Source organism: Pseudonaja textilis, chromosome 1, assembly GCF_049901715.1.
Source record: "Pseudonaja textilis isolate UNSWEBS1 chromosome 1, rPseTex1.2, whole genome shotgun sequence".
Taxonomy (NCBI): domain Eukaryota; kingdom Metazoa; phylum Chordata; class Lepidosauria; order Squamata; family Elapidae; genus Pseudonaja; species Pseudonaja textilis.
Genome location: NC_141990.1, coordinates 2,079,364 through 2,092,375, shown reverse-complemented (window position 1 = coordinate 2,092,375; position 13,012 = coordinate 2,079,364). Strand labels below are relative to the sequence as shown.

Here is a 13,012-nt window from a genome sequence, read left to right as displayed (position 1 = left end):
GTTTATCTGGGTTTTGGCATCCATCCCAACTGTGGGTGTTGCGTTATCCTTTGAAAGCCTGCAATTTATCATCCCGGCCTGCCGTGTTAATTACTTCAGTGTGGTTTGTGTTGGGTTTTTTTTTTTATTTCTAATTATCTTTACTTTGGGTTCCGACTGCATTTCTTCCCTTTGTAGACTGTTTTTTTTGGAAGAGTTTGATCTCCGGCCGAGGATAACTGGACACTGGGGGCCAAATTGGAGGCATCAAAGGGAATTTATTCTACCTGATTTTGTTATTTTTGTGCCATGCTCCGGCTCATCACAGATCGGCGCAAGTATTGAAAGCAGCCTCATCTCATAAGCCCACCCCCAAATAATTTAACAACCGGTTCTCTGACCTAATGACCAGCTGGGTAGGCGTGGCTTGGGTGGTGATGTGACTGCACGCGGTTGGCCAACTCGACGTCACTCACATCGAGGGGCAACGTCAACAAAAAAAAAATACTTCTTTGGTCTTTTTAGTGGCCAGCAGAAAGGGAGTTGCGGAGGTGGGGGGAAAAGCAGTGCATTCCTTAAATGCTTCAGATAATTGCTAGGCAGCCAAAGCTGTTGGCACGCAAGATTATTTTAATGAGCTTCTTAAAGCAACGGCACCCTTTTTTTGGGGGGGGTAGAAGGAAGGAAAATGTATTTTCTCTCACGAGAAAGAAAACACGGGTGCCTTCATGAGCCACCCAAGAGGGTTGTGAATTTCAAAGTGGAGGGGGCATCCAAATTACTTCCACCTACCTTGGCCCCGGAAGATGAAGCTGTGGTTCCCACGCTGCCACGTCATGTGGTCGAAGCCCAACAACGTGGTGTCCACCCGCAGGTTCTGGCCACACTTCCACACCTTGTACGTGTCGCTGGGGCAAATCTTGGAGACCAAGGGAACTGCGGAAAAAGCAGAGCGCCGCAGAGGGGGTGGGCGGGGTCGCAATTCGTACATACTACAAGAAAGATGTTGAGACTTCGGAGAAAGTTCAAAAAGTGACCAAGATGATCGAAGGCAGGGTTCGCTGCCCGGTTGCTGGGTGGCCACGGCCGGGGTGAGCGTGGCCAGGGTGGACGTGGCCTACCAGAACTTCCTGTTTCCAGGTTCTGGTGGGCTTCCAGAACTCGGGGGAGGCGGTTTTTGCCCTCCCAAGGGTCCAGAGGCCTCCCCTGGGCCTCTGGGAGGGTGAAAATGGCCTCCCGCAATGATTGTGCGCGCACGGGGGGCACCCAACACACACGTATGCTCAGCTTTCTGCACGCCAGCTGAGACTCTGCCGCGCCCGTCAGCGGAGAGGTTAAAGAAGAGAAAAGTGCAAGAGAAAAGAAAGAGAAAGATGGAAAGAGAAAGAAAAACAAAGGGGGTGGAAAGATGGAAGGAAGGAAAGAGAAAGGAAAGAGTTAAGAAAGAGAGACAAAGAAAGGAAGAAGAAAGAGGAAGACAAAGAAAGAAGGAGGGAGGGAGAAAGGAAGGAAGGAGGAAGGAAGGAGGGAGGGAGGAAGGAAGGAAGGAAGGAAGGGCTAGAATACTGCATTTAGTTTTGGTCACCATGCTTCAAAAAAGTTGTTGAGATTTTGGAAAAAAAGATAGATAGATGGAAGATAAGAAAAGAAAAGAAAAAGAAAGATAGATGAAAGGAAAGAGAAAAAAAGAAAGAAAGAAAGAAGGAAAGAAAGGAAGGAAGGAAGGAAGGAAGGAAGGAAGGAAGGAAGGAAGGAGAGGAGGAGGAAGGAAGGAAGGAAGAAGGAAGGAAGAATGAAGGAAGGAAAGAAAAAGAAAGAAAGAAAGAAAGAAAGAAAGAAAGAAAGAAAGAAAAGATGGAAAGAGAAAGAAAGAAAAGGAGATAAGAAAGAAAGAAAAGAAAGAAGAAAAAGAATGACAAAGAAGGAAGGAAGGGGAGAAAAGGCAAGAAAAAGAAAGAAAGGAAAGAAGGAAAGGAAAGAAGGAAGAAAAAAGATGGAAAGAGAAAGAGAAAGAAAGAAAAAGAGATAAGAAAGAAAGAAGAGACAAAGATAGAAGAAACACAAAGAAGGTAGGAAGGGAAGAAAAGGTGAGAAAGAAAGAAAAGATGGAAAGAGAAAGAAAAAGAAAGAAAAAGATGGAAAGATGGAAGAAAAAAAGAAAGAAAAGATGAAGGAAGGAAGGAAGGAAGGAAGGAAGGAAGAAAGAGAGAGAGAGAAAGAAAGAAAGAAGAAAAAGAAAGACAAAGAAAGAAAGAACAGAGAGTTGGAAGGAACCCTGGAGGTCTTCTAGTCCAACCCCCTGCCTAGGCAGGAAACCCTACACACTTCAGACAAATGGTTATCCAACATCTTTTTTTTAAAAAAGATTTTGTTGGAGCATTCACAACTTTCTGGAGGCAAATAGTTCCAATGGTTAATTGTTCCTTCTGTCAGGAAATGAGAGGAAATTAAGTAGAAACTTCCTAACAACAGTGAGGACTAATTAACCAGTGGAACAGCCTGCCACCAGAAATCATGGGCGGTCCATCACCGGAGGCTTTTAAGAAGAGGTTGGACAGTCAAAGAGAAGAGGTTCTCCTGCTTGAGCAGGGGGCGGGACTAGAAGACTTTTTCCAATCCTGCAAAATGCCCTGGGGGTGTGTGGGGTGTGTGGGGGGTTTCAAGGGGGGGTCAGACAGCTGACAGCCCATTCCCAACTGGGGCTTTGGTTGCTTTCTTTCGGCACGCAAACGTACCCCAACTGGTGAATTCCCACTTCATCTCTACGTAGAAATCTTGAGCCTGCAGCCAAAAGAAGAGAAACAGTTGGGAGGCAGAATGGAATACAGGGAGCCAAAGGTTATAGATTAGATTAGATTAGATGATTAGTAGATTAGATTAGATTAGATTAGATTATTATTATTAGATTAGATTATTAGATTAGATTATTAGATTAGATTAGATTAGATTAGATTAGATGATTAGATTAGATTAGATTAGATTAGATTATTATTATTAGATTAGATGATTAGATTAGATTAGATTATTAGATTAGATTATTATTATTAGATTAGATTAGATTATTAGATTAGATTATTAGATTAGATTATTAGATTAGATTAGATTAGATTGTATTATACTGTATTATATTATATTACATTAGACTAGACTAGATTAGATTATTATATTATTATATTATATTATATTATTATATTATAGATTAGATTATACTGTATTATATTGTATTATATTATATTATATTATATTAAATTATAATATTATATATATTAGATTAGATTATTATTAGATTAGATTAGATTATTAGATTAGATTATTAGATTAGATTAGATTATTAGATTAGATTAGATTAAATTATACTGTATTATATTGTATTATATTATATTATATTAAAATATTATATATATTAGATTAGATTATTAGATTAGATTATTATATTATTATTAGATTAGATTATTATTAGATTAGATTGTATTATACTGTATTATATTACATTACATTAGACTAAATTAGATTATTATATTATTAGATTAGATTATTATATTAGATTAATTATTATATTATATATTAGATTAGATTAGATTATACTGTATTATATTAATTATATTATATTATATTACATTACATTATATTATATTACATTAGACTAGATTAGGCTAGATTAGATTATTATTATATTATATTATTATTAGATTAGATTATAATATTATTATTAGACTAGATTAGACTAGATTAGATTAACAGAATTGGAAGGGACCTTGTAGGTCATCTAGTCCAACCCCCCCAAAGCAGGAGACACTACACCAGTCATGGCTAAACTTTTTCGGCTCCCATGCCGATAATTGCATGTGTGCTCGCTTGCGTGTGCTCGCGTGCCAACAGCCAGAAGGCAATGCATGCTGGGCCCCCCCCACACCTCCTGCGCAAGCGTGCGCTTGCTCATGTACCATGCCTCTGTGCATGCGCGCACAATTTTCCCCTCGCGTACTGCGAGTCTCTGCACATGCATGCGCGATTGCCCCTCGCACGCCACACATCTGCGCATGCGCGAGATTCCCCCCTTGTGCGCTGCATGTCTTTGCACATGCACACCCAATTCCTTCCTCGTCAGCCACACATCTTTGCACAGGCACATGCAATTCCCCCTTGTGTGCCACACATCTGCGCATGTGCACACAATTTTTCCCTCACGTGCTGTGCGTCTCTGGGCATGTACGTGCAATTTTTCCCTCAATCACTGCACGCATGTGCAAAATTCCTCCTTGTGCACTGCGCACCTTTGCGCATGCGAGCATGATTCCTTCCTCGTGCGCCATGCATCTTTGTGCATGCACGCGTGATTCCCCCTCGCATGCCGCACATCGGAACATGTGTGCACAATTTTCCCCTCAGGTGCTGTGCGTCTCTGCGCATACATGTGCAATGTTTCCCTCATGCACCACACGCATGCGCATGCTCACGATTCACCCTCACGCACTGCGCATCTTTGTGCATGTAATCATGCTTCCTTCCTCGTTCACCACGCATCTTTGCACATGCGCACGTGATTCCCCCTTGCGTGCAGCGTGTCTGTGCACGCGTGCATAATTCCCCCCTCACACACAGCACGTCTGTGCATGTGTGCATGATCCCCTCATGTGCAGCATGTCCCTGCACATGCACACGCCTCTCCCATGCACCGCCCCTCCGCCCACTGCCAGATACCCGACAATCAGCTGTATGTGCGGCGGTGTGCACATACATACGCAGTGGGGCTCTTCCGGGTGACCTCTCGTGTGCCGGGGAAAATGCAGGGGTGGAATTCAAATTTTTTAACAACCGGTTCTGTGGGCGTGGCTTAGTTGGTGGGTGTGGCTTGGTGGTCATGTGACTGGGTGGGCATGGCTTGGTAGTCATGTTGTTGGCTGGGCATGGCCAACTCAACATCACTCACATCGAGGCACGCATCTCCTCGCCTGGCCTCTCGTGACTGTGGGGATGCTGCAACAGTCGTAAGTGTGAAAAACGGTCATAAGTCACTTTTTTCAGTGCCATTGTAACTTTGAATGGTCACTCCACACAAGCCAAGGACCAGCAAAGGAGTGGAAAAAAACTCCAGAGAAGTTCCTGAGACAGGAAGTCTAATCCTGCCAAGAATGTAATAAGGGTTAACGGAGAGGCAGTTTCTGTAAGCAACACCAGAATGTTTCCTTCCTACCTTCCTTACAGGATTAGGCCAGTAATTTCTTCTAACAACCGGTTCTCCCAACTGCTTAGAAGGTTAACAACCGGTTCTAGCGATTAGGTGCAAACCAGTAGAATCCCACCCCTGGGAAAGTGCTTTGCGTGCCACTACCACCACGCGTGGCATACATCCGCCAACATGGTCCTACACCATTTCTGACAAATGGCAGGAATAGTCCTCGATTTATAACCCGCAATGGAGCCCAAAATGTATGCCGCTAAATGAGAAAGCCGGACAGTTAAGTGAGTTTTGTCCCATTTTACCTTTATTGCCACCCTTGTTAAGCAAATCACTGCAGTCGTTAAGTGAGTCACATGGTTGTTAAGTGAGTCTGGCTTCCCTGTGAACTTTGCTTGCTACAAGGTCGCCAAAGAGGATCACGTGACCCCCCCGGGATGCTGCGACCGTCATAACTGTGAGTCAGTTGCCAAGCGTCCTAGTTTTGATCAAGTGGCCATGGGGATGCGGCAAGGGTTGTAAGCGTGAGAAATGGTCGTAAGTCACTTTTCTCAGTGTCGTCGTAACATCAAACAGTCCCTAATAGTATCCTTGACATTTTTAGTGACTGTTCACCAAAAAGTGACTTATGACCATGACTCACACTTATGATCATTGCAGCGCCCCCAGGGTCACATGATAAAAATTCAGATGCTTGGAAACTGACTCGTACTTATGACGGTTGCCATTGACTTTCTGACAAGTCAGTGGGGAAGCCAGATTTAATTAACAACTATTTAACTGATTTAACCACTGCATGATTCACTTAACAACAGTGGCAAGAAAGGATGTAAAATGGAGCAAAACTCACTCGTGGTTCACTTAGTGACATCCATTTTGAGCTCAATTGTGGTCGTAAGTCGAGGACTAGCTGTATAAGCCCTTCAAGACACATGCTCTTTGCTGAGTGGTTAGGGAAGGGAAGAAAATGCAATTATTAAAGGTATAAATCGAACCTTCTATGGAGTTTTTATTAATTACTAGCTCGATACTCTTGCTTTGCTACGAAACTGTGTGGTGGGGGTTAGTTTCTGGAGAGGAAAATAAGGGGGAAATAATAATTCTTCCTCTGCCTACCAGCATCCATCGGTATTCATCTGGCTAGCGTCCTGTCAGTGTGTGGGAGAGGTGAGGACTGTTTGGAAACTGAAACCGCATTTGCTGTGTGAGCAAGGAGGAGACAGCAAGGAGCCTGGGCATGGCTTAGCTCAACTGTTCCGTACTAAAGCTTGCTTGGTGCTGTAAAACTGAAACTCCTCTGCTTGTGTTTTGCATTCGGAGCAGATTTCTTTTCAGGTGGGGAGGGGGAGTAGAACTTCTTAGCATCAGAGTGTGGTAATAATAATAATAATAATAATAATAATAATAATAATAATAATAATATAGGAAATACTCTAAATGCTCTGAGGGTCATTTCCAAAAATCCTTTCTTAGTGAGCACCTAGAAGCCAAGAGGAACCAAATTTCGAGTTTGTTGGCTTTACGGTTCTGGAGATTTTGTGATGATGCATGAGTGGTAATTTCGCTTTTATATATATTATATATAAAATTTATATATATATATAAATTGACAGCAAGAAACATTAAGGTTATAAAAAAGAGCTTATATTCCGTTGTGTCTCAAATACAACTGGCAAATGCCAAACCTACATGGTGCCATTAAAAAGGCCACTGTAAAATAAATGAAGTCATATTACTAAAATAATCCCTGATTTAAGATTGGTGGTTTAATGACCGTTTAAAGTGAAAACAGCCTAGAAAGGATGTGTTGTCTTTGTGACTTTAAGATGTGTGGACTTCAACTCCCAGAATTCCCTAGCTGGCTGGGGAATTCTGGGAATCGGAGTCCACAAGTTTTAAAGTCACCAAGATTGGACAATCTTGCGTTCCGTTGAAGTTTACAGCCAATAAAAAATATTTCAGACATCATAAAACATCTCGGTTAATGACCACCTCACTCAACGGCTGTGTTTTCCGTCCCATCTGCAAGCGGAAGTTGAGGATTGCCTGCAATTGAGCTAAAACATCCATAGAATGGAACCTAATGAACTAAATTAAAAGTTTTAGAGATTACAATACCGGATGCTCTTCCTGTCGTCAATGTGGAGTTTTGTTCAGCAGATCTTATTCTCATTGTGCCCAGGGAGAGAAATATCTGGATTGAACTCACAGCCTCCTGACTGTGGGGCAAAAGCTCCACCTCTCAGCCATCACACCACTCCATTATAATGTAATTTTATGCCAGATTATAATCCAGTACACAGGTACTGAATTTGACAGGTAACGAGATCATACTAAGAATAAGAGGGGATGCTACGAAGTGTTACATGGTACATATAAAACAGGGCTCAGCAGTTAAAAACACCGAGCTTGTCAGGTGGAAATCTGATAGCCCGCGTTCGAGACCCAAACACCGTGAGACAGGGTAAGTTCCCGTTCCTTGCTGCAGCTCCTGCCCACCTAGCAGTTCAAAAGCTGTCCAGCTGGGCATTCAGAGGAAGACCGAGGCCCACCCCCTCTCTTCATCCGCAGGGAGGAATGAAGAAGGGAGCAACATGGTTTACGGGGCAGGAAAGGGCCCCGATTCCCTTCAGTAGCTGCAGCTGGGAGAACAGGTTATAAGTGGGGCATTTGCACACAGCTCCTTGCTTGGAAGCAAAGCGTGCATTATCTTTGTCGAGGTTTACCTGGGTTTTGGCGTCCTCCCAACTGTGGGTGCTGCGTTATCTTTTGAAAGTCTGCAATTTATCATCCTGGCCTGTCGTGTTAATGACTTCAGCGAGGTTTGTGTTGTTTTTTATTTCTAATTAACTTTACTTTGGGTTCAGACTGCATTTCTGCCCTTCGTAGGGAAGAGTTTGATCTCCAGCCGAGGATAACTGGACATTGGGGGCCAAGTTGGAGGCATTAAAGGGTATTTATTCTACTTTCGTAACTTTGTTCTTTTTGTGTCACGCCCCTTTGGGTCATCACATTATTATCTGCTTTTAACGGACCCCATCATCCCTTTGCAGGGCGGTGTCTGGGCAACCGAATGGAGCTAGCAGAGTCTTTTACTGGCCGGATGCCTTTCCTGCCGCCGTTGCAGAGTTATATCCAGCAGCTATATTTCTCATTGTGCCCAAAGAGAGAAATATCTGCCTCTGGCGAGGATCGAACTCAGAAGCCTCCTGATTGTGAGGCGAGAGTTTCTGCTCTAAGCCACCGCGCCACTCTTCGAAAGCATGTAAATGCAAGTAGATAAATAGGTACCACTTCGATGGGAAGGTAACAGCGTTCGGTGTGCTTTTGCTGGCCAAATGACCACAGAAAATATATTTGCACAACGCCGGCACCAAGACACAGAGATCAGCGCCATCCTCTCGACACAACGGATAAGGAAACCTTTACCTTTTTATTTTATATATATATAAAAAAACCCACAAGTAGTCCTCATCTTACAACACTTCATTTAGTGACCGTTCAAAGTTATAACGGCAACTGAAAAAAAGGGACCTAGGACCATTTTTCTTACTTATGACCCATGGCCTCATGATCAAAATCCAGGCCCTTGGCAACGGATTCGTATTTATGACGGTAACATGATGTGATTCCGGTGTGATCCCCTTTGGCCACTGTTCTGACAAATCAATGGGGGAGCCAGATTCACTTAACAACGAGGTGACTCACTTAACAAACGCAGCGATTTGCTTAACCGTGGCAAGGAAAGTAGTTAAATTGCAGCACCAACCCCCCAAAAAAGTCACTTATCCCAATGGTTCCCTTAGGAACGTAAATGTTGTGGTCGTACGTCGAGGACTATACCTGTAGGTCTCTGAGCCATCAGAGGGGCTTTTTCAACAGGTTTACAAACTCAGCAAAGGACTGACCTTCCGTAGTTTTTCTAACAGGGCGGGGATTCCGGCCAAGCGTTTGATGGCTCTCTGGTAGTCCCGATACCGCAGCGCCAGTTGAACGAGCTCCAAATCTTGAGTGCTGACCGCCTCCTGCAACACTGCAACACGAGAAGGAGAGAGTTGTGGTCCGCCAGCGGCCCGTTTGAGCCAGCAGACGGTGGGGAGGAACGTGGGCCAGTCCTGGATTTTGGGAAGGTCTCAGACGAGGGATCTGCATCCAATGGGGCCAGGGCCATTTGGGAGTCATGTGCTGACTTCGGAGCCTCCAGAATCTGACATCAGCGAGGCAGAGGAGTAGAGGGAGCCTGTTCCCAGCGCGCACATGCACAGAGCTGCCAGAAGGCAAGCACAGTTAGGACAAAAGGGCCGACTCGGGAATAAAGCTTGGAGATGATTGGCCCCTCCCGTAAGACATAAAGGAGGAGCAAAGGGACAGGAGCCCTTTGCAGGAAGCAACGTCGTTCGTACTGGTCGGTTTGGAACCTGAAGCTCCGTGTTGACTTTGTGCTCCGTTTGGTCTCGTATAACTAATTGGCAATTGAGTCGCTGGCAGCATTTCAAGGGAGATAAAGGTGGGTGCTGATCAGCCTTATCTCGAAGGACTTTGGCAGAACTTCTGTTGGACTATTTACAAACTGTTTGAGACTTGTTACGGCCTATGAATGATTAAAATTCACAGCCGTTGAAATCAAGGAAAAAGTGTGCCTGTTAGTGTCTCCCTAAGCCTTGGTCAGAACAGAGATCAGGAGCCAAACTACATGGTCCTCAACTTACAACCGTTCGTTTAATGACTTTCGTTACAACAGCAGGGTGAAAGAAAAGTGGCTCGCAAGGGGTCCTCGTGCTTACGACCGTTGCAGCATCCAAACAACAGCAGCAATCATACAAGCAGGGAAAGTCGTAAAACGGAGCAAAACCCACTTCACGGATTTCTCACTTAGCAACCTAAATTTGGGGCTCCGTTGGGGCCGTAAGTTGAGGACGGCCTGTACCTCCCATACTGGGCCTGCTTGCTGTTTTGGGGGCTTCAAAGACCCTTATCCAAGAGCAGTCTACCTTTTCGCTGTTGGGCTGATCCCTGGAGGTTTTTAAGAAGAGGCTGGACAACCACTTGTCTGAAATGTTAGAGGGTCTCTCCTGTTTGAACAGGGGGCTGGACTAGATGACCTCCAAGGTCCCTTCCGGGTCTTTTCTGATTGATTGAAATGGTCTAGGGCCTCCTGCTTGAGCAGGGGACTGGACTAGATGACCTCCAAGGTCCCTTCCAGATCTTTTCTGATTGATTGATTGATTGATTGATTGAAATGGTCTAGGGCCTCCTGCGTGAGCAGGGGGCTGGACTAGATGACCAAGGTCCCTTTCCATCTCTATCCTGATTGACCCCTATGACCACGGGATCAAAATGCGCGTGCTTAGCAACTGGAATGTTCCAGCAGTCCTCTCACCTTACAACAGTTTCGTTTAGTGACCGTTCCAAGTTACCACGGCACTGGGGAAAAAAAAAAAAGCAACTCGGGAGCCATTTTCACACTTACGACCGTTGCAGCGTTTCCCCCGCGGTCAGGTGATCCAAATTCAGACCCTTGGTCACTCACTCACATTTACGACAGTCGCCGCGTCCCCCGTTCTGCGACCTTCCGACAAGCAAAATCGAAGGAAGCCGGATTCGCTTAACAACCATGTTAATAGCTTAGCACTTTGCAGTGATTCACTTAACGACGGTGGCAAGGAAGGTCGTAAAACGGGGCACAGCTCACTTCACACATGTCTCACTTAGCAACAACATCAATCTTGGGCTCGTTTGTGGTCGTAAGTCGAGGACTGCCTGAATGAACAAACCGGTGTGTGTGTGTGTGTGTGTGTGTGGCAGGCGCACAATGAAATCGTTGTGTCTTTTTTGCATGCGTTCTGCGTGCAGCACATTTTAAAAAGGGGGCAGGGCTCTGTTTTAGAGTCACAACCTCCATTTCTTTACACTTTCACACCATTCAATATACAAAGTCAAATCAATTCCTAGCCACATACACCCCTCTCATTCCTCTCTTTCTCATTCTTTCTCTCTCTTTTTCTCTCTCCCTCATTCTCTCCCTCTGTCTCATGCTCTCTCTCATGCTCCCATTTTCTCTCTCTCTCTCATTCTCTCTCTCTCTCATTCTCCTTCTCCTTCTCTCCTTCGCTCTCTCCTTCTCTCTATTACCTTCTCCTTCTCTCCCATGCTCTCTTTCTCATTCTCTCTTTCTCATTCTCCCCCTCCCCCTCGCTCCCTCTCATGATCACATTCTCCCATTCTCTCTCTCTCTCATTGTCTCTCTCATTCTCTCCTTCTCCTTCTCATTCTTTCTCATTCTCTCTCATGCTGTCATTCTCTCTCTCTCTCTATCACATTCTCATTTTCTCTTTCTCATTCTCTCTCATTCGCTCTCTCTCATTGTCTCTCTCATTCTCTCCTTCTCCTTCTCTTCTTTCTCATTCTCTCTCATGCCGTCATTCTCTCTCTCTCTCTATCACATTCTCATTCTCATTCTCTCTTTCTCATTCTCTCTCTCTCATTCTCTCTCTCTCATTGTCTCTCTCATTCTCTCCTTCTCCTTCTCATTCTTTCTCATTCTCTCTCATGCCGTCATTCTCTCTCTCTCTATCACATTCTCATTCTCATTCTCTCTTTCTCATTCTCTCTCTCTCATTCTCTCTCTCTCATTGTCTCTCTCATTCTCTCCTTCTCCTTCTCTTCTTTCTCATTCTCTCTCATGCCGTCATTCTCTCTCTCTCTATCACATTCTCATTTTCTCTTTCTCATTCTCTCTCTCTCATTCTCTCTCTCTCATTGTCTCTCTCATTCTCTCCTTCTCCTTCTCTTCTTTCTCATTCTCTCTCATGCCGTCATTCTCTCTCTCTCTATCACATTCTCATTCTCATTCTCTCTCTCTCATTGTCTCTCTCTCATTGTCTCTCTCATTCTCTCCTTCTCCTTCTCTTCTTTCTCGTTTCTCTCTCATGCCGTCATTCTCTCTCTCTCTATCACATTCTCATTTTCTCTTTCTCATTCTCTCTCTCTCATTCTCTCCTTCTCCTTCTCATTCTTTCTCATTCTCTCTCATGCCGTCATTCTCTCTCTCTATCACATTCTCATTCTCATTCTCTCTTTCTCATTCTCTCTCTCTCATTCTCTCTCTCATTCTCTCCTTCTCCTTCTCTTCTTTCTCATTCTCTCTCATGCCGTCATTCTCTCTCTCTATCACATTCTCATTTTGTCTTTCTCATTCTCTCTCTCTCATTCTCTCCTTCTCCTTCTCATTCTTTCTCATTCTCTCTCATGCCGTCATTCTCTCTCTCTCTATCACATTCTCATTCTCTCTTTCTCATTCTCCCCTCCTCCTCGCTCCCTCTCATGATCACATTCTCTCATTCTCTCTCTCTCTCATTGTCTCTCTCCTTCTCCTTCTCCTTCTTTCTCATTCTCTCTCATGCTGTCATTCTCTCTCATTCTTTCTTTCTCTGTCACATTCTCATTTTCTCTTTCTCATTCTTCCCCTCCCTCTCTCTCTCATTATCATTCTCACATTCTCTCTCTCTTATTGTCTCTCTCATTCTCTCCCCCTCTCTCTCTCTCTCACACACACACACACACACACACACACAGGTAATCTATTTAAATTCTTTTGAAAATCTTTTTTAAACATTCATTGTAAATCCTTTGAAAATAACTTTAGAAATGGTGAACTGAAAATGTCCAGAAGTGGAAATCAGAGGTCGTTGATCATAACAGTTAAATAAACACACACACCCATGGAAAAAGTCCATTTCCTAAAAAGAGACTTTCAGTTCGCTTTTCAGCACAGGGATGTTTAAATTAACTTCAGCAAAACAATCCCTGTTAAGAAACACTGTCACAGTGGTCTTTCTTAACCTCTGCAACCTT

At 44.0% G+C, this 13,012-nt stretch overlaps 1 protein-coding gene across 1 annotated transcript in view; it reads right to left on the bottom strand.

The window, feature by feature from the left end:
• ANKRD13B (ankyrin repeat domain 13B) overlaps window positions 1–13,012 on the bottom strand; it is a 62,746-nt gene that overhangs the window by 19,897 nt on the left and 29,837 nt on the right. The window contains exons 3-5 of the mRNA XM_087922932.1: window positions 9,067–9,191; window positions 2,715–2,760; window positions 762–915 (exon numbers count right to left, since the gene is read on the bottom strand). Of these exons, the coding sequence (XP_087779058.1) occupies window positions 762–915; window positions 2,715–2,760; window positions 9,067–9,191 (325 nt within the window). The remainder of the gene's footprint in view (window positions 1–761; window positions 916–2,714; window positions 2,761–9,066; window positions 9,192–13,012) is intronic.